At 40.2% G+C, this 24,155-nt stretch overlaps 1 protein-coding gene and 1 long non-coding RNA gene across 4 annotated transcripts; one reads left to right on the top strand and one right to left on the bottom strand.

Moving 5' to 3' along the window:
• Positions 1-2,160: 2,160 nt before the first annotated feature.
• Positions 2,161-14,054, bottom strand: SDR16C5 (short chain dehydrogenase/reductase family 16C member 5). Of its 2 annotated transcripts, none has more exons than XM_009085456.4 (7): positions 13,912-14,054; positions 10,136-10,479; positions 7,447-7,578; positions 6,340-6,439; positions 5,400-5,544; positions 4,709-4,834; positions 2,161-4,167 (listed from the first exon to the last, which is right to left on the bottom strand). In XM_009085456.4, the coding sequence occupies exons 2-7, from the start codon at positions 10,454-10,456 to the stop codon at positions 4,074-4,076; spliced, it is 918 nt and encodes a 305-aa protein (XP_009083704.2). In that variant the 5' UTR covers positions 10,457-10,479; positions 13,912-14,054; the 3' UTR covers positions 2,161-4,073. The 2 variants fall into 2 exon arrangements, with proteins under 2 accessions (XP_009083704.2, XP_018765820.2); XM_018910275.3 differs by having other exon boundaries at positions 13,827-14,012.
• A 170-nt stretch (positions 14,055-14,224) lies between these two features.
• On the top strand, positions 14,225-23,318 carry LOC127059225 (uncharacterized). Of its 2 annotated transcripts, none has more exons than XR_007776846.1 (3): positions 14,225-14,782; positions 16,260-16,449; positions 16,858-23,318. It is a non-coding gene; the product is annotated as an uncharacterized LOC127059225 (long non-coding RNA). The 2 variants fall into 2 exon arrangements; XR_007776845.1 differs by having other exon boundaries at positions 14,225-14,472.
• Positions 23,319-24,155: the final 837 nt, after the last annotated feature.

The following is a 24,155-nucleotide window of genomic DNA, read 5'->3' on the forward strand; positions in this document are numbered from 1 at the left end:
TTCTGCTCTGCTTGCTCTTGCTTTTTTTCCCCCCTTCTCATTAGTTACTTTAGCTAAACAGTCCAAATTCCTTTCTGGACTGTTCCCCCCACCCCGTTGGACCTGCTGACTGCTCCGGACTGGGATTCAGAACACCGAGAGAGAGGTTACACCTTGTGACTGCAGCAGCTGCCTCAGCGCCGGAGGGACTGATAACAGCCAACCCCCAGGAGAGACTTTTCTGAATTTGTCATCTTTCTCAGAGCAGTGGAAGAGTGGTGTCATCTGGTAGTGTTCATTGTGTGTGCTGGGGGGTGCTGTGCTTGTCAAATAAACAGGTTCTTTCCACCTCTCTCCGAGGAATTCTTCCCGAACCGGTTGGGGAGGGGGCCGTGTGGGTTTGCTTTTGGAGAAGCCCTTTTTGGGGATTCTCTCCCAAATTTGCCCTAAACCGGGACAATGATGTAATTTACCAGTGACCACAATATTTAATGTGGTAGCAGCACATTTATATAAAAGGCATTATTTGTGTACTCCTACTAGTACAGCTAGAAAGCAGAGATTTTCTAGTAAAGCTCTGTATGACATATTATGCATGCTCAGTCCAGTACAGAAATTGGTCTCTAAGAGATATGAATATGCTCATAACTAGTTTTTGCATATACTCAGTGAGTCCAGTGAAGGGCTACAAAGATAATTAAGATACTGGAGATACTGCCATACAAGGAGAGGTTGAGATTTCTGGGACTGCTTAGTCTTGAGAAAAGGCAGAGCCCCAATGCGTGTAAGTACCGAAAAGAAAGGTGTGAAACAAACTCAGACTCTAAGTGGTATCCTCTGAAAGAACATGAAATAAAGTACATTCAATTTAAACATAATTTTCATTTATCTGTTTTTTTAAACAGAGCATGAACAAACACTAGAACAGGTTACCCAGAGAGGCTGTAGAGCTTCCAACCTTAGAGATATAAAGAACTTAATTGAGCACAGGTCCTTTCCACTGATTCTGTAGTAAAATTCCTTGGAGATGTATTTATCCAGCACAGATTTTCAGGTAAAATCCTCCTAGGGCTGTGACAAGCATGAATCTGCTGAAAATCCCCAAAACCTACTGCCAGACTTACTGATTCTAATTTTCCTCAACAGAAGGTGTTCACAAAGACCCTAAAATTGAAAAGCTACTTGCTCTCACTAGAGCTGGAGTTTGATACTCATAGTGCTCATATGCAGAGTTCACTTTTCCCCTTTGGTCTAGAACTCTACATATCTAGTATTTCATAGCCAGAAGGGAAAAAAGTATGTTTTGTTAGTATAAAAAGGTGAGGAGGTTGAAGACACAAATACACCACATAAATATTAGTAGTAGAATTTGTGATCACTGCAATGTGTGTATGTCTCAATGTGCAGTCCAATCTCTTTTTTACTTCGTTAACTTCTGTTTCCTGAGGTGTACTGTAAAATGAGTAATTATTTTGAGGAAGAAAAGCTGAAGATCTGAAAGGAGATTGAAACAAATCTCTTCTTCATCAGTCTAAATTCTAGCTCTCATCAATCCATTGTAAAGGTAAGGTGATTTTTAACACACTTGTTTTATTCAGTGTTTCTTGCTCATCAGTAGTAAAGTAGTTCTATGTGAACCTTTCCCTGCTAGTAAACCTTATTATTTGGACAGACAAGGCAAATGAAGGTAGTTTCTAGGCCATCACTGAAAGAAAAAAAAACTCCCCATTAAAAAAGTCCCCCTTTCATCCATACTGTTTCAATTGCTATACCAATTGCTAGCAGAGAACTGTGAGATGAAATGGACTTAGCATGTAGAGAAGTGATGTACACATAAGCTTCCTTTTTCTTGTTTTAGATTACAAAAAGTCAAAGCAGCTTTCTAAGCATCCATTGTCAAAAAAGGCAACGCCGCCTCAGCATATGCTCAAAATAAATTGACAGTCCTAAGAGTAAAGGGAAAGTAAAACAAGTCTCTATAGACACAAGGCAACCTGTCACCCAACTCAGAGAAGCAAAACATTATGCTGTTACTCAAAGGATGGCTGTAATGATACCATTCAGTTCTGTCAACATCATTCCTTTCTGAAATAATCCCAAGAGAAACCCCTGTTATACAACACAACACCCTTGCTTTTAGTAGTTCATTGTCTCTTCAGATGAGACATTGAAAAGCCCACCTAGACTGGCAGTCTCATGCTTTATTCTTTTTAGGAGATGACAATTTAAAATAGTTCTTAAAATACTGTACTTAAAAGATACAAAGACTTCTGTTACGAAGTTGCAGTCATAGTATTAACTTTTAAAATAAATTAGGCACAAAGATTAGCAACACAAATGCTTAGTTTTGTAGGGGGATACAATATAAAAAATTAAAGGTAGTATAGAAAGTAATCTTACCCCTAAGGAGTTGCAGCTGAGCCAATTATTAGAGATTAGGAACAGGCCTGGCTCTAACAGGCCACAGCTGTAGCCAATAAGAAGAGTGTTATAAAAGAGTGGGTTGGTTGGTTGAGGGGGAACTGGAATCAGTTGGCTACTGCAAGAAGAAGGAAGAGTCAGTGCTTAGAGGAGCAGCCTACAAGAAACATCAAGGAGCTACAAAACTCCAGCAATATGGAACCTTTGCAATATAATGACAATGGAACCTTTCCGATATAATAACAACAAGTGGTGACCCCGACATGATTTCGGGAGAAAAAAAGACTCAAATACTAAACTTTATGACGCCGTGGATTTGGGGAAAAGGACTCAAATACTAAACTATATGACCCCGTGATTTTGGGAAAAAAGGACCAGGGGAGAATTTACTAAAGTAACTGTAAGAACTGGAACAAGAATAGTTCTATTATTTAGTACAATGTGTTTATTGATTAACGGAGCTATTAACGTCTATTAAGCATCAGTATAAAAGATTTTTGAAGATAAGTACTTTGTCAACTGAGAAAAGCTGCAAAACTGAACCAACACTTAGAAATATATATATATATTTGTACTGTAATATGTTGTCTGAACATTTGTATAACTATTAGTTAAAAATGAAATATATGAATGTGTCATAATGTCAATTTATTTGAACATGTCCTTCTAGAAATGCTGCAACTCTGTAATAAAAAGAAAAAGGGGGAATTTTAGTGGGATACAATATAAGAAATTAAAGGTAGTATAGAAAGTAATCTTACCCCTAAGGAGTTGCAGCTGAGCCAATTATTAGAGATTAAGAACAGGCCTGGCTCTAACAGGCCACAGCTGTAGCCAATAAGAAGAAGAGTGTTATAAAAGAGTGGGTTGATTGGTTGAGGAGGAGTCAGTTTGCTACTGCAAGAAGGAAGTCAGTGCTTAGAGGAGTAGCCTATGAGAAACATCAAGGAGGTATAAAACTCTTGCAATATGGAACCTTAGCAATATAATGACAACAGAACCTTTCTGATATAACAACATAGTTTACCTTAATTTACATATCCTTCCCTATCCCTGTCCCAACATCCATTGTCATCTGAGAGTTGAGAGATCACACCTCCAAAAATTATTAAAAATTATTACATGTAATTGTTTTTTTCACCAACACAGTGTATATTTTTATTTCCCAAAACTTTTATTTGGAAGAGTTAGAATCTGTTGTTTGAAGAAATTCTTGAATTTCTCAGCTTACCAGGGAGTGGTAATGGCACCAGCAGTACAGCCCATCCTCATGGTTCACTGAATGGCAGCAAGAAGTCAGATCCACTACAGGCTTTTCTGGCTGCCTGCTAAATACATATGGGTTCTTGGTCTTTTCTTCCCCTCAAAGTTGCCAGTTATTGGTTTGTGATGCAGGATCCCATTTAAGGCATTATAAACCAAAGCAACTAAATTCAATTATTTATCAAATATTTTCATAATGAGGTGAAAAGAAAACAATTCAAAACCACTATTTTAGATGAAAGCTGTTGATTAGGAGCCAATTAAAAAGCAACTTTTAAAAATCTTGTTACTATTGAGAAATGAGGCACTCAAAGTTCACAGCTGCTAGTGAAGCAAACTTTTCCCACCACCACCTTTAACTAACTTCAGCACCCACTTTAGAGCTGCTGGTCTCTGAATTTTGTGCTTTTTCACTCCTTCTTTGGTCGACCTTTGAAGGTACTCATGAGATCAAGGAGACCAAGGTAGTCTAAAAGGAGAATGAATGCTTTCACTGGTAGGAAGCTGTAAGGTAGGGACATAGAAAAAGAAGACAAAAAGAAAGAGATATCAGAAGAGTTGTGCAGTTTTATCACAGAATTAGTTTAACCTGGCTAATACTGGCAAAGGCAGTATATTCTTTAGAATACAGACCCACTGGTCTTCTCAAAATATACTTCGCACTCATTTGGCAACCTGAGTTGTAGATAGATCAGTATTCCAACCTGGCTTGCAACAGAGTCAAAAGTGCCCAAATGCTAGATGGGTTTACAGTTGAACTCAGTGACCTTAGAGATCTTTTCCAACCAATAATTCTCTGACACACAGTTATGGAGAAGCAGGCGGTCTCTACAGCCCCCAGTAAAACTGCACCCCAGTGGAGTCAGCAAGGCACAGATAGACATTTCGGCCATTGCTCTATGGCCCAAGGGTAGACTGGACCCATAGAAACAAACAAAACTCTTCCAAAAATTTAATGAAAATTCAAACCAGCAAGTAGAAGCTTCTTTTGTACTTTAGGCATCCCCAGACAGAAAAGAGAGCAGGGAAAAGAAACATAACTTACCTTTTCATAAAAGGACAAAGATAAGCGACGCGTGGCAAACACAGGACTTCTTGGTTCTGACGAACAGCACTGATTATCCTCTCGGCCACATACTCTGGATCCAGAGCAGGAACCACACGTGGCCACCTGAAAAAGAGAATATTTATTGCTATAATATAAATTGCTTTGGAGTCACATTTTCTCCAAAAAGTCTCAATTTTACAGTTATTCAACTAAACAAAGAAATAAATACCACAAGTCCTATGAGCAACAGAATCTTCAGTATGTTAGAGTGAGTGGACATTGTTATTTTCCCCCTGTATGACCTCTCATAAGACAAAACCAGAGACCTCACATTAAGGCACGCCAGACTGTTATTTGGCTCCTAAAGTTTGTCCTTATACATGCATACTGAGCAAAGCTATATCATCAATTTCAGGAGGAGAATGGGGGTTTAGAAACCAGAGAGGACAAATCTAGCATTTGGCTTCTGCAAAGGAAAGGACACCAATTATGTTTCATACTTCAGCTTAAATGAATACTAAAGTACTTAGGCCTTTTGAGTTGCCCAGTCACTGGATAACACCCATCTGAAGCCTTAAAAATAATACAAGCAGAAAAAAGCCTGGCTCATGATTTTCATAAAGGAAATAGGAATTTATAACATGCTAAAAATGCAACTTTCATAAAAACCTCACGAGAGTTTACTCACTTGGATTTAACACCATCAAACATTCCCGTGTTCATGACATAAGGACACACAATTGTGGTTTTAACACCAGTCTTTCTCAGAGTTCTCATCTCTATATCAATTGACTCTGCAAAACCAACTGCTGCAAATTTACTTGCACAGTAATCTGTAAAATAAAACATTAATTGCAGTTAAATATTTAAATATTAAATTTACTGTCTAATACTAAACCAATTCACATCAGAATAGAAATGGTTTTCAGGATTAGGTTAACATTTGCTTTTGATTTGATTCATTCCTTTTCTTTCCTCTCCTAAATCAATTGTTGTTCAAGACCGGCAGACAGAGTTTCTCATGAGATCCCTGCCACCACTTTTCCACTCTCTAACAAACAATTGTAAATGAAATTATTTTTTCATACCATTTTTTCTTTAAATCCATGGACTCACTATGCCTCAAACTTCCATTTTCAAGACTCTCTAATGTGGTTTCAACTAGAAATTCAGTGTGTACTCATGATCATTCTCTTGGAGCTAGATTTCTTTTACTGCTATGTCACCTTATTTCATATCCTGCCCTCTTTGTATACATATTCCAGAAATGCCTTCTGAGCTTCCTCTAAATCTAAAGTGACCTCTCCCCTATCAGAAACCTGCAAGTAAATTTTAACAACATTGAGATTCTCAGCTTCCAAAGTTCTATATGGCTTCTAGATCCTTCTGCCTTGGCAGAAAAACCTGTTTCACAGCACTGCTGAGCTTCTGGAAAACACTTTGTAAAGAAATGATCTGTTTAAGGTCAGCTGTTTTGAAAGTCTGACTACGTGCTTTAACTATATGGAAAGATCCAAAAATTCAAAAAAAGTTAGGTTTTTTTTTTTCCCATTGATATTGATTGCACAGTTTAAAATCAAACTAATTACTTCAATTTATATTAGCTTTAATCCACTTTAATACACTACCTGAAGCCTGACTGGTTCCACACAGTCCTGCACAGCTTGCTATGCTAACCAAGTGTCCATGGTTAGCGGCAACCATTGCTGGGAGGAAGGCTTTGTAAGTCTGTAAAGTAAATCGGAGTTGCAATGTAACATTTTACTAAGTAAGCTACACACCGTAATATTTTGAAGGTGTTTGATGGTTTTAGAGAAAGTCTCTCAACAATTTAAATAAGCTTTCCCCCTTCCATTATGGAAAGGATGTGTGTATGTATGTATGTGCAACTTGAATCACATGTTGTTTGAACTCTAACCTTCAGCTATTTAAATGGTGAGTTCCTACCCTACCAGTACTACCCAAGACAGATGATAACTTGATGAAAGCTGAATATATGGCTTAATCTAGTCATGAAGTTTCTTTCAAATGAGAATTAAGTGCTCACTGCAAATTTTGTGAAATGGTTAAGATTTTAATTTCATGTTTTCCTTCCATTAAATTCATTAAATCTTTGTGATTAAATTTATTTCTAAATAAACTGAAACATGATTGAATATTTTCCATACAATTCTTTATGAAAGAAACGCCATATAAGTGACCCGCTTTCACTGAAAGGAAGAAAAAGCACACCAGGCTACTCATTCTGGACAAAAACTTCACTTATTATCAAGAGGATTATCAGAACATGTGGTGTTTCTTACTGAAATTATCACAGCCACAGAACGACTAAAACACTAACAGTACAGAAGAACTGAAGGAGAATTGAACACTTCTCTGTTACTAGGGGCAGCAACTATTAATGTGGGCCTGCTTCATGTAAGTTAATAATGAGACTGTAACTTATGACTAGCCTCAGAATTTAGCAAATGGTAGACTTCAGTTCTTAAGAGAATTTCTAAACGTGAAGTGCTTTCACCTGCCTACACTAGAGATTCCCAAAGAATCCATTCTTCCATTCTTTTAAAAAAATTTACCCACTCCAGAAAAAATAAATAACTTTTTGTATAATTTTGACTGAACTTCCAAAGAGGTCTATATCCTCACACGTTTTCCTCAATTCTAAAAGGCAAAATTAACATTGCAAACATGTTAAAAGGATGTCTTCGTATGTATATGCAAAATACAGGTTTTACCCAGAAGTGTGCCATTGTGTTCACTTCCATGGTTTTTTCTACAAGTGAATCTGGAGAATCAAGAAATCTCTTCCCAATTACAATACCAGCATTGTTGATCAAGATGCTGACATCGCCAACTTCTTTTTTAACCTAAACCAAAAAGCATCAAGAGAGTGTGCAATAAATACAAAACATTCTTTCCAAGTATTATATATGAAAACTTAACAAACAGAAATATTACATATTTCAATAAGTTGAATTTATGCTTGTTATGGATCCAAACATCTCAGGTTCTTGCAGTCACACCTGATGTCTTTTTAAAGGTGAGCTCTCAAATACATTTTCTTCAGATTTGTGGAGCCCAACAGCTGCACACAAGCTTCTGCTTTCAGCACCTCTGTTTCTGAGGAAAAATGTTCCAGGTAAGTCTTTAATGCAGAAAGCTTAACTAATACAAGTATTTTTCTACACTAAACACATCTTAAAACTAAAGAGCAATTCTGGACTAGAATCTGGTACACTCTACCCCAGAAATTAGGTTGGCTAAAAAATAATACCTGTACATATAATTCAGTAAGAGGAAGTATAGTTTTCATTTTAGCTCCAGACTGAGAACCTTCATGAACAGACTCATTTGAGAGAACAACTGTAGGCCAGGTGATTGCAAGATACTGTGTCAGCTCTCAAAAGAGAATCATAATATTTATTATAGAACTTGAAATACAAGCTCTGAGCTACCCAGGAAAAATGAAATGGGCAACACAATGAAGAATTAAAGAATAATTTATCACCTATGCTTTATTCTAGCTTAACTTCCTCATATTCTTTAAACTTGCTCTAATCTTGTCTATTTTTTTAACTAAGCTTTAGGGGTTGGGTACTTCTGGAACAGAGATATTAGAAAAAAAATGTAAGCTATAGGTTTTAATAGCCAAAAGGCTGTCCTTCATCATGTTGGTACAGGAAAGAAACAATGACCTGATACATGCAGAGCCTTCTGATTTCCTTCTAACTGAAGTAACTTTTTCATGCTGTCTCTGTGTGGCTGAGGAAGCACATATTAAATATCCACATACGTTTCATTTTGGCTATAAAACTTTTTTATTGGGAGTAAAATTTTCAAACATATCCTGCCCTACCAGCATAAATTTAGTTCACCATAGTCTTGCAGAACTCCAAGCCTGCATAAATCACCAGAAGAGGAAAAAGGACCTGGAGCCATGCTGTCGTATCTTCCAAAGGCTGATGCTGAACACTAAGAGCCAAAGTCTACTAAGCTGCATGAATTAATGAGCAGCACCAAGCACCACCTATACTACAAGTCTTTTTGTAACTGGTAAGATTGGATGATACATAATCAGCAGGAGATGACACTTCTGAAATAATGGTAGTAAGGTGTTTTTTTCTCTGCAGATCAGCATGAAGATTGTTAGTGAATCTGACAGTTACTGAACTGCTGACAGAAGGTTTTAAGTGAAGGACCACACACTGGACCCTACTGCAACTTGTTTGCTCCTGCAAGCTCTGCTTGCATTATCCTGAACCTATGTCACAGATCTACACCCAGATCTCTTTCAAATTTCACAAGCATGGCTCAGGCACTGCTTTTCTCCATGGGCCCAGAGTGCTAGCCCTCAATTCAAGTCCTCAAACCTAAAGATTAATTTTCATCTGCTTCATTCCAGTATCCTTCACACTACAATATTCCTCCTCCAGCTCTCCCAGTTTAGCAGGAATCACAGCTACAGGCCTGTGGAGAGACATGCAACTTCTCTGCAAGGACAGCAGATGTCCAGCTCAGCTGGTGTAACAGCTGCAAGGGGGACCAAGGCTGATCAGCATTACTGGTATACAAAACCAATAGCACCAGCCTCTAACAAGCTGCAATTCATGCACAAGTTTCATGCACCAGAAAGCCTGCCATAGTCATCTTTTGCACAGATAGAAAAAGACAGAAGGCTAGAGCTTCTTAAAGAGCACCAAAACATTATTTCAACCACAAGATGTTTCTGAGACAGCTGAACTTTTTGTTAAAAAAACATCATCCCCAGGCAAGACTCACTGTGGAAATCTCTTAGTTCAACAGTTATGTTTAGCAAATTTTAAGTGAATGAGAACAAGTTCTTAGACTTCAAACTGTTTAACAATTTTAGCTTTTGGCAATACTGCTAGTCTGCCCAAATTATCTAACCACATGCTATGTTTACCAAGCTCTTCAAAAATGAAAGAAAGAAATATTTAAGACATCAAGATACATTTAATAATTCAGATAAAGTAATTCTGCCAAGATCTCTTCACAGCAATGGAATTATTTGAAAATTGCCTAAGCAGTTAATCCTTTTTACAATGTATGGTCTTTTGGTAAAAGGCTGCCAGAACTTTAAATACTGCTTTAGCTTCAATAAATAGATTTTCCGCACTTCACGATTAAGTGCCTGCTCAGTAATTGAATGAATGAATAAGAAGCTACCCAGTTAAAATGAGCTACAGAAAAAGTGAACCAGCTCTTTTTATTTTTTAAGGAATAGAGATAACACAAGTCAACTCTAAAAACCAGAATTCTTGAAATAGATAGGTAGCAATATATTCAGAATGAATTAACTTTAATCTCTTGCTTTGAATCCACTAGAAAACTTACTCATGCATCTTACACCCACATTTGCACTCATCTTGGAATAATGTCAAAGCTACAAATAAGATACTTTACCTGGTCAGCTACTCTGTAGATATCCTGTCTTTTGCTACAGTCACAGACATAAGAGTGTACTCTTCCGGCTCCTTTTTCCTTAGCCAGTCTAACTGTGCCATTGAGCCCCTCTTGATTAATATCCCAGAGGACCACCGTGGCTCCAAGGTTGGCAAACTTCACTGCTAAGAGTCTTCCAATGCCACTTCCCGCTCCTGTTATTAATACGATTTCACCACTAACATTCTTCTTCCGTCGAGGAATAACAAAGAACACCAGTGACTCCAGTAAGTAGTAAACTAAAAGTACAATCACTTTTAATGTTTCCAGGAAGAAGTTCATTTTCAGGCTATTTCTTCAGATACCTGATTAAAAAAACCCAAAACATTAACCAGATAGGGTAAACCATAGAGAAAATACAAACATCAACATTGCAAAAACATTTTCAGATCCATTCTAAATATTTTCTGCTTTTGAGTATTGTTTCAAAGAAATATACATGCATACACCTGCATATCTAATCTATCTGTCCTGTTTGTGTCTCTTCAGGTTGCTTCCCTTTTCCTCCAGGATGCAGTACACAATTCATTTATCATTCAGCAGCAATAGGAAACACCTGCTCTTACCTGATTTAGAAATTCCCCATCCCTCATGCCATGGGTTTCATTCTCTGCTCTGAGAGAATGTGGACAAAAATCTAAAATAAATAAATACATACTACTACTAATAAAAATCTGCCCATTGAGCATCTCAAACAGAAACACATGACAGTTACAAATCAAAACTTATGGTTTGATCAAAGAACTTCAGTTCTCACACAGTAGCACTATAGGTCAGGAAAAATTCTCCTTTTAGGACTTTTTGCTTTGTAGGCATTCCCTGTGACCATGAAATCACATGCAGAACAAGTTCCAGTCCCAATTGTGCTGAAAAAGCATGAGCATAAGGAGCTTCAGTAGACAATATGCTTATAAATCTCCAAAGCACATTAGGTAAATACCTGTGTGTGACTACTGACTTTTCAGCTACCTGTACTGCCTTTATTGAGGAGAGCCTGCTACTGCAGTTGAACACTCTTTGAGAATGCACTGCAAAGCTGCTGAGTCTCTTCTCTTCACCTCCCTGCATTAAGCAAACATCATAGGCATGAATCATACCATCTCAGGTACGTGTTTAACCTCACAATCTGTACACATCCCAGTAAAGCCGACACCAAGCAGACCTTTAAGTCCTTGGAGGAATATTATTTCATTTTCCAGTATACAAAAGCTGTGCAAGAAATTAATCCTCGGTTAAAACAGGTTTTAATCTTTGACTAACGACATTATGAAACAATAACATCTTCTTTCTCAGCTAAAGGTAGAGCATGCTGGCACCTACACTTCAACCTTTAGCACTTTTAGACATTCAGCACCGTTAGCAACCTTTAGACAAATCCAGCCTGATTACATCTCTTAGTTAACTTTGCTATCTATGTGTCTAGGTAATCGTGTTTGATAAGTGCCAGGAGATAAGTAACTTAGGTCTCTGCTACTCTGAGCAAAGTTCATGGAATTGAGCATGTGAACATACACATGTTACTACAAATCTCAGGTTTTCTACATGGGAAACTAGGCCAGTCTTGAAAAGAAATAAGCCTCTCCTAGAGCAGAGCTAGTTACTTCAGAAAGTTTTCTGGCAGAAACATTGGGACATCTTAAAACTGTTCTGATAACAGTAAAAACACTTGCCACCGACATAGTGGGTAGGAAAACAAGTTCTTTCTGGCAAAGGCATGGGGTGAATGCTTTCTATTTAGTACTTTCTATTCGTCATTCTCATTAAAATGTGACAAAATGTGCGCAGAGGCATTAACTCCAGTAAGAAGTGAATCAAATATCAAAACAGCAACAAAACATTTTTTCTAGAGCCAATTTTAGCATTTCCTGTAATAGGCTCTCTTATCTATACAGATATTACAGTTCTAAACAAAAACAGATTTATAAAGGAAAAACGTTATTAAATTTCACACACATTAAAAAGTGCAAGTTTTTGGAAGCCCAAATTCTTTGTTGAGTCTAAAACAGAAGAAACAAGTCTTTAAAATAAATTCAGCTTCTGAATTTAACCTGATTGTACTAATTTAATTCACTTAACATAAAACCCTCCACTTGCATGAAAGGAGACTGGTATCTCTGGCATAGATAAAGATGTTAAAGTTAATCCCTATGGAAAACCAAGTGAGGCAATTGCCTTCAGAGGCAATACACAATTTGAACTCAGTTTAAAATTTACGACAGTAATTCTTTAAGAATTAGGCTTATATAGGTCAGAGGCACACTAGATCTTTCAGAAAAGTATACCTTTCACTTAATGAAGCAGAGTTGTTTATGCATGCAAACCACAGGAGACTTCCTATTAGAAGACCAACTCTACATCCTTCAAAAAGATGCTTAATTTCCACGGACACATCTCTCCCTTAACCCAGATTTGATGGGGCCTCCAATCTAGCTCAATGCATCAGTATTGCTAATTAAACCAGCTACTGTAACCAAGCATATCCATACAGGCAATTAAATTTGCCACTCACCTGGCTGATTTTGGCTTGTCAACTAAAGTGATTTACAGGCATGGATTTACAAGTGAATTAACCAAGGGGGCCTTTGGCACATATAAAATCTCAAATCACTTCTGATGCCTTGTATTGTTTTTTAGTATGCCTATGTCCACACAGACATAAGTGTGGAAGGCTTTTATGCAGTAGAGAAGTATCAGATGTTCTACAATGTTTTATTGTTGTTGCAGGTCCCCAGCCAGGTAATAATTAGCATTGACTCCATGATACTCAGAAGGCTGATCAATCTCTTTATTTTACATATATATATATATATGTGTGTGTGTGTGTGTGTGTATATATACACACACACACATATATATATACACACACATATATATACACACACACGCACATATATATATATATATGTATAATTATTAAGAAACCCATTGCTTTTATAGACAGTTACGATATACCACCATCACCATTGGCTAATTAACAAACCACTCTTTGGTAAACAAATCTCCACAACACATGTTCACAACAACAGGTGCAGCAAGTGAATATCAGAATTGTTTCTCATTCTTTTCTCTGATCTTCTCACAGACTTTTCCCCAGGACAATGCCGGGGAAAGTTGTTTCTCTCTGTAGCCAGAGAGCTGCTGCCACATTTCATCAGATTTGAAGTGCAGGTAACTTGGCCAGCAAAGGCTTGTTGGTACATGGCAACGCTCACCACCGACAGGCTCCTGCAGACCTGACAGTGTCTTAAAGACCATCACTGCTCAGGAATCACAGGGCCAGGATTGAGGCTGGCAGCTGAACGGCACACCACCCTTGCTAGTCGAAGGACTAAAGGCTGATCACGCAATCACCGGAGCAGCGTTTGGCAAGGATGCATTTTTCTCACTGTACAGGGAGAGCTGCGACCCCACAAAAGTACAGCTAAGGCTGCCCAAGTGCAGCAGTAAATTCCTCAGTCCCCGGGGGATGCTGGATAACCTTACTCTCACTTGGCACAGCGCGCCTACCAACCCAACCAGCACCGTAAGAAACCCCCGAAGCAGCGCTCAGCTGCAGTGACCAGCTCGCCGCCTCCTCAGGACGCTCTGCTGCCCCGCAGCGCCCGGCGGCCCACGACCCTCGGTCCTCCCACCGAGTGCCCGCACACCCTACCCTGTCGTGTCGTGTCCTGTCCTGTCCTGTCCCGGCCCGTCCCGCAACGTCCGCCCGGCCCACAACGCCCCAGCACCGGAGGTACCTTCGCCTGCCGGCCTGAACTCCAGGCAGAGAACCTCCGCCTCCCGCCGTGGCGCAGCGGCTTTGGGGCGAGCGGTGCTAAGGGAGCAGAAAGCACAGCGGGGCGGAGCTAAGCAGCCCGGCCCTTACAGGCAGCCCTGCCTTTATGAGGCAGCCCGCCCCGGCACGGGGCTGAGCAGATGTCCGGGGCTGGGCTGGTGTCCGCTCCGCGGCGGCAGAACGGTGGGCAGGGGGCGCGGCTGCCGCGGCGCTCTCCGCGCTCTCCGCGCTCTCCGCGCTCTCCGCGCTCTCCGCGCTCTCCGCGCTCTCCGCGCTCTCCGCGCTCCGCCCAGGGCTGCCGGCCGCTGGGATGGGATTCAGCCGGGCGGGGGGAGCGGGCCCGGCACGGAGCTGTAGGGTCGTCCCCGGGAAGGAGAGCTGCGGCCCCGGGCGGCCGTGTGAATGCTTATTCCCCGTGGCTCTTCGCTGAGAACGGAGCAGGGTCAAAAGCTCAAAGGACGGAATAGTTTGTTGGGTGGAGGCCCTCGGGACAACGCCCTAACTCCCACGCGCTTTTCCTGGGGTTTGTTGTTGTTTTTAGTTGGGGTTGTGTTCTTTGTTTGTTTTTAAAAAAGTATTTCTACGCATCAGGTGGTTATCACTCCATGCTGAAGCCTGCAGCTAAAGGCGTGGTTGATGTAAAGAGGTCACCTGGCCTGTGTGAAGCCATGCTGCATGGAAGTGGCTTCACCGGGTGCGTGTGGCCCTTTCAGGGTGGTGTCCTTTTGAGGGAATGAACGACACTTCAGTTCAAAACATGAGTTCTGGCTGTACCCAGAGTATTTGGTTTGCTAATTCAGTGAAATGCTCTTCGTTTACTGCTATATATTCACGTAAGTCCCTTAGGGCAGCATTGTTTTGGAGGGGTTTTTTAATCATATGCTCATCCTTAGGCAGCAAAACTCTGAATTGTAACTTGCTGAACATTCACAACTTCAAGGAAAGTTTGTATGATGACAAAATGCTTAGTACCACCAGAAAAAATATGACTGAAGACATTTGCCTGGCAAATCATTATCATGATTGTTCATATGCCTACTTTCCAGCATTATTGTATTAAAGCAGTATATTTAGGAGGCTAATGATAGTCAAACATTGACACTGGCTACTGCCTCTTTTTAGAAAAAATTCTTTATAAAGTAGCTCACTTAAAACAAGAAAGTGTAAAAAAACCACCCCAGTTATTTAATTTTAAAGAGGTTTAAATATGAGCTTTGCATTAATACTTGGAAGTTAATAGTATTTAACATTGAAAGTGACCTTATAAATGGAGTTGGAGGCTAGAAGATGGAAGACACATCCTCTTTCCTCACCTTGTGTTAAGATTTTGGGCGTGTAAGAAACTTTCTAAATAAAACTTGCTGAAACAAAATTCACCAGATAGCTTCACTTTACTAGTCTACATTATTGAAGACTAAAACTAGTTTGTAGAGAAACTATTTTTAAGACTGTCAGATATCATCTTTCAGTCTTGTGTCCAAGAAGACACAAATGGAATCATTACTCTTGATTCTAGTCTAGAAATGGAACTATGCTAATTTGTATCAGATGAGGATGTCTCCCTCTTGCCACATGTTACTTTTGGACTGATTTTTGAGTGCTGTCAGAATTTCAGGAGTGTAGAATTGGGACTGGCGTTGTTTGTTTGTTTTGTGTAATGTCCCACTGGATGTCTTCAAAGGAAACCAAGGTCATTCAAGTCATAAGAACTTGTTTGAGGCACTTTAAAAGTGCTGTCAATTCTGCTTGTCTACAGTACTTACGCTGTATAAATGTACTGCTAGTCTGTAGCATTTTTACTGAGGGCTGTACTGTATTTTGGCCTACCTTAACTTCAAGAAAGCACTTGGCATCTGTTGTTGGGTAGATATTGGCACCTCTGCTGGAACAGTGTACCCAGTAGCACTCTACAGTGCTGTTTATGCTTCATGTGAATCTGTGGTAGATGTTCTATTATGTTCACCTGACTTCACCACCACTTAATCTTGATTATAGATGCGTCACAAGAAGCATGGATAAAGCAAATAGAGAGTTAAGGTTGGTCTAAGCTGGATAAATGCAATTATATGGTGATTGGAATAGTCATCCTCACTTTAGAGTAAAAAACAAGAATATCCTGTCATGCTGTTGGAACCATATTCTCTTAAAACCACTCATATTATTTCTTTTCCATCAGAACACTCAAAATGCAATAAATATTTTGATATTAAAGCTCAGTTATCCCCCATGTACCCCAGCTGTTGAAGTGGAATAGTGTAATATGCTTGTTAACAGTCTGATCTTTCTGCTTTCTTTCAATGCTTACTGTAGGACCTCTAAAGGACCTCACTGTGCTTTTCAGCATCTTCACAAGGGGAAGTGGAGGGGCAGGTACTGATCTCTTCACTCTCATCAGGATTCAAGGAAACAGCATCAGTCTGAGTTGGGAGAGTTTTAGGTTTGATATCAGGAAAAGATTTTTCACCCAGATGGTGGCTGAACACTGGAACAAGCTCCCCAGGTAAGTGGTCCCAGCACAAAGCTCAAGAAGCTTGATGCAATCAAGTTTGGACAGCGCTCTCAGGCACATGGTGTGACTCTTGAGGTGTCCTGTGCAGGGCCAAGAGTTGGACTTAATGATCCTGATAGGTCCCTTCCAACTCAGTGTATTCTGTAATTCTATGGTTAAGTTTTCATTGGCAGTATCAGCTGCTTTAGCAATTGTAGGTATGTCACTGCAATTGCAGCCTACACAAACTTGTCCTTAGTCACACATTGCAACTTTTAGGAGGGGAGTGGGTCTTCATAAGAACCCTAGTGCCTTGCTCATAGAAGTCATATGTGTCCTGTGTTGCCTTTGAAGGAAACAGGGCAAACACCACTTAGCCAGAGTTCCTCAAAATTGACTTTTTCTTTTTTATTCCTGCAGAAGACAAACATCTGGGGCAAAGGAGATTCCAGCCAAGAGGAAGGATTATCATCCTGAACACAGAAGACTAAATGATTCTGAATTTTCATATACTATGTGCATTTCCTTTGAGTGACTTTTACTATCTAATGGAGGTTTAAGGAATTCTAGTATTAGCAGATTTAAAAACAGAGAAATTGTAAAAGTGACAAACCATTACCCGCTGGTGCCCTATTCATTTCATCTGGGAAAAGTGCCAAGTCCTGTTTTGTGAGGGTTAGGGGCTGGGATGTGCTGCATTAAGATCTGTTCAAAGTATTTACAAACTGCTCAGCAAATACAACCAGCAGCTTTGGTGTTCCTCAAACATTAGGAGAGGGACAAATTCTCATTGGAATAGGAATACACCAGCACTAAGTATCACCATGACTTAGACACTGCATGCTCAGGTCCCATAGTTCAGTGCCTGTTAAGATGTGTTTCCAATGTCAGGCAGAACCTGATAGATTGTTTTTAATTCCCTGAGCATTTTTGGCGGTGAACCTCATCAGAACAAGAAAATGTGTTGGTATGGGCCAGCTCTGTGATGAAATTTATTGTATGCTCATACAGTGCAGAGGATTGTGTGGCAAGAGGAGTGAAAGCTTGCAAAACATGACTACTTAATTGGGGTTCCCATGCCATAAGAAAGTGTGGTATGGGTGCTCTTGCCTCTAACCATGGCAACAAGTATTGAACACAGGGTGTGTGTGAAATTATGTTCTTTATCCATACACGAATGCCTGTTAAATGAGTCTGATAATCAAGCAGCATTGGCTGACCTCCCATCTCCAAGAGTTAACCCACTTTATTCAGAACCATGATATGAATGAAAAGAAAAAGGGTGCAATCTAGTCTGATGCAGAAATGTTACAGCATATGCTCAAATATTAAGTATCAAATATTATTATGTGTCCAAGAGCTGTTATAAATCAGCTTTGTTTAGCACCGTGTGTTTTCTGGTCCTGCACTAGGATTTTATTTGCCAATGTATAAACTGTTAACTTTATGCCCAATGAACACAGGAAATCTGTTGGCTGACACAATCAGCTGCATAAAGACTGTTGCTATGTAGCTGTTTGCTCAGAGCTTTTGCATGCTCTCCTGTGTACCCATGGTATGTTCTTATTAGCATCCTTACTTACTAGAGTACCTGCCTGTACTGAAGGAGGAAGCGTCCCACAAGAGATTTTTCTCCTTTCTCCATGAAAAAAATTTGTGAATAGTTACTGGGAGAGTCTGGGCTAAAACATAACTTATGATGTATAAGCTGTCAGGATGGATTTAAAGGGAGAAGTTGGAAGAAAAAAGGTAATTAATAATTCCCTCTGAATAGTAAAGAGAGTGAGGCAGTTTCCTGCCATTTGGGACTTGGAAAAAAATGCTTCCTAATAAAGAGTAATGCAAGGTTTCTGATGTGGAAAAGTTAGAGACACAGCGGGGAAGCAAAACCACCAAAAAAGGTTTGATGTCTGGGAAATGAAGCAGCAAGGCTCATATCCAGTTAACAGGAAGAAAAGTTAGCAAAGTTTTAACTTCTTAATTGAATATATAGGAAAGCAGTGGGTTGGAAAGTATGTTCTAGTACAGAAATCAGTAGGGATTGGAGAACACAGAATGGAAACAGCAAGGTATAACCAAATAACTAATGTAAACCTCCATGTGCTGGAGGGAGGGACTCCAAGTGTGGCAGTCATGAATATCTCACCTGGGCGGAGATCTGTGCCCTGATAGAAAGCCAGGGCAGCCTTACATGCAGGTAGGGGCTAGAAGTGAACATAAATGATAGGGGGAGAAGGAAATGAATAATGGTTCTGTGCCAGACCTAATCTTCATTTCTCTGCTTTTCCTTCTTTTCAAACTCTGTTGCTTTTTGTCTTGTTTTAGATATTTAACAGCCTGGGGAGAATGAGGTACAGAGTTTCTAGTGTATTCTAATGCACTCTGTAACATGTGGCCGCTAATTCTGAGTGTTCATCTTCATTCCATACCTGTATCACTGTAAGCTACCATGGAAAAAAAAAAATTCTCCTTTGCTCCTCTGTTACTTTGTTTTTTGTAGGCCTAAAAAAGATGGGGGTTTCCAGCTCTGCACCATACTTTCTAGGGTATCAACTGATGTGATTATTAAATATCAGGATTTTTGCCTATTCTCCTGTAAGTGCCTCTCAATAAGACAGAAAGTACCCTCTGTCCCTCAGTAAAACTTTGTAACTGCCAGAATATACTTGCCATGTCTTGTGAGGGTTGATTTTGGCTTACAGTGTATTTCTCAAAAGCTGAGATAATGCTGCTAATGTCTGTGAAGAAAATAAAGGGTGATACATTCCTCTGCATTGTTGGCCTGTAAATTGGAAAAAAATGCTATGAAAGGAAAAATTGATTATATTTTTATGCTTTTATGTCCATGATATCATACTTAGCTGCTAGCTGCAATGACATTAACCCTGGTGTCTCTCTCTGCTACATGCAAGGTCACAGCACTGTTTTGCTTTTGCATTTTAACTTGACCTTTTCTCTAGAATTTCTAAGTTATTAGGGTCTTCAGCTACAGAGGAAATCCACACATAAGCATGCTGGTGAAATTATTTTCTCAGAGAACATATAAATTAATGAACATTGAGCATGAAGTATTTACATTTACAGGAGTGTACTGGCTTGGACAATGTTTCACTGTGTTCCCCTGGTTACTTCAAAAGAGTTATTTCAAACCTGCTACTTTTGGAGTGATCCAGCTGATTTCTGAGGGACCAGAGATTAAATCACCTCTGCCTTACCAGGTTTGATTCAAACTTAAATGTCACACTCTCTCATCTGCAAATCTGGATTTCAATGATCCACTTAATAGTCCACTTAACATTTAAGTTGAACAACTCCCCAGAAGAAGCTAAGAGTGGACAGGCCTGATTTCCACAGGTTCTAGACGTGCCTCAGGGCTACACACTTGTACTGCATGGTACACATGACACAACATGCAGTGCAAACAGCAGTAAAATTCTGATCTAAACTAGGGAGATGATTTGTATTCGGTGCTTTGAGGTCTTGAGTACTAATGAGTCTATTGACCTATGCAGTACTCTGTAGGTTAGAAAGTTAAAGAGTATAAGGAAAGACATTTCAAATCCTAAAGCAGATAGAAAAATCCTGTCCAGCTCTTTTAGTCACACTCCACAACCCCTTCTTAAGTTGTACCACATTTTGTCATATTTTATTACTATATTTATGCTTTGAGGATTTTGTTACATCTGTTTGCCAACACACTTGTTTGAAATGCATCCAATGCATTTGTTTATGCATTTTTCCTACAATAAACTGTTGTATCTTTGAGTATTATATGTAAGATTGTTATTTTAAAATTCACTGTTGTCTCATTTCAGCTCTGATTGTAATGCATGTAGTGTATCTGGCTATTGATGGATTAAACTGAGCATCATGTTGGTGGAAAAAGGCTAATACATGTGATGCCAGAGCAGCACAAAGTGATATGATGAAAAAGTCTCAAGTAAGTTTGTGAAGAAAGGAAACCTGTCCAGGAGATCTTTACTCTCAGCTAACCTAAGGAAAAAAAAAAAAAATCACTGTGTTTGTAGTCCTTTATTTGTCACTGTATTTTATACTAGAAATGGAGAAATTAAAACTTTTGTTCACAGCTGACTTTCAATAGCTATGGGAGATTTTGATTTAGTGATTCCCCCCCACCCCAAGACATCACTTGCTAAGTGTGAAATCTCACCCAGAAATCCAGTGACATCATCTCAATATTACAGAGACAGAACTTTTTTGCCCATTTTTGTTCCATTTGAATGCAGGATATTATTTGAGCACTCACAGTGTCATTCTCATATATCTGAATATAAAGTAAGTCCCTTACATTTCCTGAAAGGTCTGTATTCCTCACTATTGCTCACTTAATTTCTGAAACTGAAATTTCTGAAGTTTCTGAAACTGAATTTCTGAAATTTTCTGTACTAGACTTGAAATCTGAAACATGTTAATTCCATAGCTGAAAGCCATTTTTAAAATGCTTTACTGTTGCCCATTTGATTTCCTGTGGTTGAAGGAGAGTTCCACCAACGTTATCTTCCTCAGCCTCTTTCCTGTTCCCTGAAAATTACACTTGGAGAAAACAAGACCACAAGACCACCTAGTTTTTTGATTGGATTTTGTTTCAAAATATGTCAGGCTGAAAACTGCTTCCTTTTTAAACCAAAATCAATGGTCTCTAAAAAAGGGAAAGAGTTTGGAAAACATTGGAAAGTATATCAGAATAACATGCAAAGTGACGTAATACTTTTTCAGGGAAGAAAGGATAAGGAAATATAAAGCAATAAACACATCCCTATGAGTCCATCATGCAGCCACATCTTCCATGCTAAGGGAGAACTAATTCCTCTGCTTTCTACTCCCATTTCAGAAAAGAGGTGTGATAAAGGAATATAACATCCCAACTGGTGTGGATGAACTGAATGCATATTCAGTTTCTCACAATAAGCAAGCAGGTGATAAAAAGTGACTGGCATCCTCAAGGTGTAAATGAAAGAGACTGCCCTTCCCCTCTACACCCTTAGTCCTGAACAGCAGACTGATTTTCATGGCAAAAATTGAAATTATTTTATGCAGGTTGATTATAAAATGAATACATACACAAGAAAAAGTGTATTAAAACCCAGTGTTTTTAATGATTGCCTACTGGAAGTCCCATTTCAGAGATTCAACAGTCTTTTATGTAAGTAAGTAAGTATTGGGCACTTTGCAAAGTGATTGTGGAGAACAGACTTATTGCTCAGAGCAGGAGTTTCAAGAAAGAAGTGTTTCATTTCAGAAAGCTAAATTACACGGCTGATACCTATACAGCACTGGCAGCAACACTGTTCATTGCAGAAGAGCCATACTGCGTTAGTCAAAACATCTATTTAACCTTCATCTATTTTACTCCTCATGCAGCCAGCAGCAGTACTTAGGCAAACAGTGTAAGAATAGGGAAAGCAAGTAAGTGTTCCCTCAGTGCATATGGACACATTCAGTCAGAGACTTCCTAAGCCACAGAAAAGAGTTTTGCATTTAATGCTCCCGATGGATAAATGGAGAAAATATAATTGACATGTTTGTGCATTACAGCAGCTTCTGAATAATTATGGGAATGTTGCTTTATGCCTAGAAAATGTCTGTGAACTTTCCCTTAGGAAAAAGACCTTTTATATGTAAGGTGCATGTTTTTGGTTTGTCCATGTTAGTGTGTCACACACATAATTAAAGTCTTGGGGTTTTATCTCACTTACCTGCCCTTGTAGGTATTAGAGAATAAGCACATAATATTTACACTGTGCAATTAGAAGAACTTTAAATTATTGAACTATAAATTATTGAAGGTACCACTGAATTGGTAAACAATATACATCTGCCTACCTGTTGCATTTTAATAATCCATGATCCATGGATTATTTTATCTGTGGATCATGCCCAACATATAACAACAGTAACTAAAAAAGTTTACTTCTTCCCACTGGGCTTAAATTTGCCATACGGGGACATGTAGCTCCACTGGAAAATTTCTAGACATCTGAAAACTGAGATTGAAAAATATATTAGGAAGGGAAGTTAGTAAGGAAGGTGGGAAAATACTTCCCATCATGTTCAACAAAGACCTAATTTTTTTTTTTAAGTGAAAGGTGACTCATAGTTCTTGAAGAAAAACAGTGATCTGTCAACCTTCTGAGCAAAAAAAATGCATAGGCCAGCTCAGACAGCAGTTTTCACTTAGAAGCAACCAAAACCAAACCTGAACTTCAACAATTCTGTTCTTATTTTCACATTGTCTGCATTTGTTTGTGTGCACTCCCAAATACTGGTGGGTAGAGTTTTGTTTTGTATGTTTATGTAGCTTCATATGTAACTTCATCTGGCATAACACTGGGAAAAAAACATTGGTCAGGAAGGTACGGCCAAAGAGATAGCCCAGATGGCAACCTGACATTCCTGGTCTTTCCTAGCAAGGTGAACACTGGTGTACAGCCACAGCCTCACAGGGCCTGACTTTGCCTTTGGAACCAACACCCACCAACAGTCCCAGCCCGGAGCCACCACGATCCCCCCACAGCTGTTAGTCTCCAGGATGCCTGCGAAGTGATTACAGAAACTATAAATTAAATAAATGATTTCCAAACCCGACCTCTGAAGCGCCACAGCCCTCCGGAGGAAGGAACCGCTTCCCCCTTAGAACCACCTGGGAAGCGGCTGGAGCCCGCTCCCCGCCGCCCCCACTGACCGGCGCTGCCGTTACCGGTCCCACTGCGAACTGAGGAAGCGGTGATGCTTTTTTTAGGCTGTGGAGCTTTCCCCTTTCGGCTTGCACCTACAATAAAAAAAACCCCAAACAACGCTTCCCTTTCTGACACTCCGGAAAGCCAGCAGGCGAGGCGCCGGGCCTCCCAGCAGCCCCAGCCAGGCCCGGCCGGTCCCCGCCCCGCGCTGCCGGGAAATGTAGTGCGGGCGGGGGCGGCTCGGCCTGCGGGGCCCGGGGCCGGCCGTGGCGGGGCCGGAGTGCCGGTCCTCCCCGTGCCTCCGCTCGCAGCCTCCTGCGCTGGGGGGTGGCGGCGGCGGCGGCGGAGCCCCGTGGGGGCCGCGGGAGCGGATCGGGCCTGAGGTGACACAAAATGGCACCTGCCGGATGGAACGGGCGGGCGCCGCGCACGGCTCGGCCCCGTCCCTCAGGGCCACGGGCCCCGTTGCCGCAATGGTGGCACTTAAGCAACGAGGGTTGATAGAGCAATAGGCACCTGATACAACAGCGTGGGTCCCGAAATGTTTTCTCTGAGCCTCGAGCTTAGGCGTGCCCCTGTGACGACGTTTCCATGAGTGGGAAACATACCTGGGCGCTTGCATGTGAGCGGGTTTGTACCCTGTGCTCATGTTTTAGTTGTGCCAGGTTTCAGTGTTGCAGGCTGTGTTTCAACCAGACATGCTTCTCCGTGTCACCAGGTCTGGAATCTCTTTTTTTTTACATGTCCGTGATGCGAAAAGCTCGAGTCATCCACAATTACTGGCTTGCCTTGTCTTCCCCACAGCCTTTCTTTTGGTGGTGGTGGGCTCTCCTCAGCTCTTTTGGGATCAGAAGCAGATCACGTGCTCTCCTTTACGAGAATCTTATATATTTCCCCTGAGGAGGACCTTAGGCAATCCATATTTACTACATGTTGTAATCCTATCAGTCTCCCAAGTATCACTTCTTTGACATTTGTATGTGTGTCATACACACACCTTTTTATGGCCAGATTCTCAGC

Source organism: Serinus canaria, chromosome 2 (genome assembly GCF_022539315.1).
Source record: "Serinus canaria isolate serCan28SL12 chromosome 2, serCan2020, whole genome shotgun sequence".
NCBI lineage: Eukaryota > Metazoa > Chordata > Aves > Passeriformes > Fringillidae > Serinus > Serinus canaria.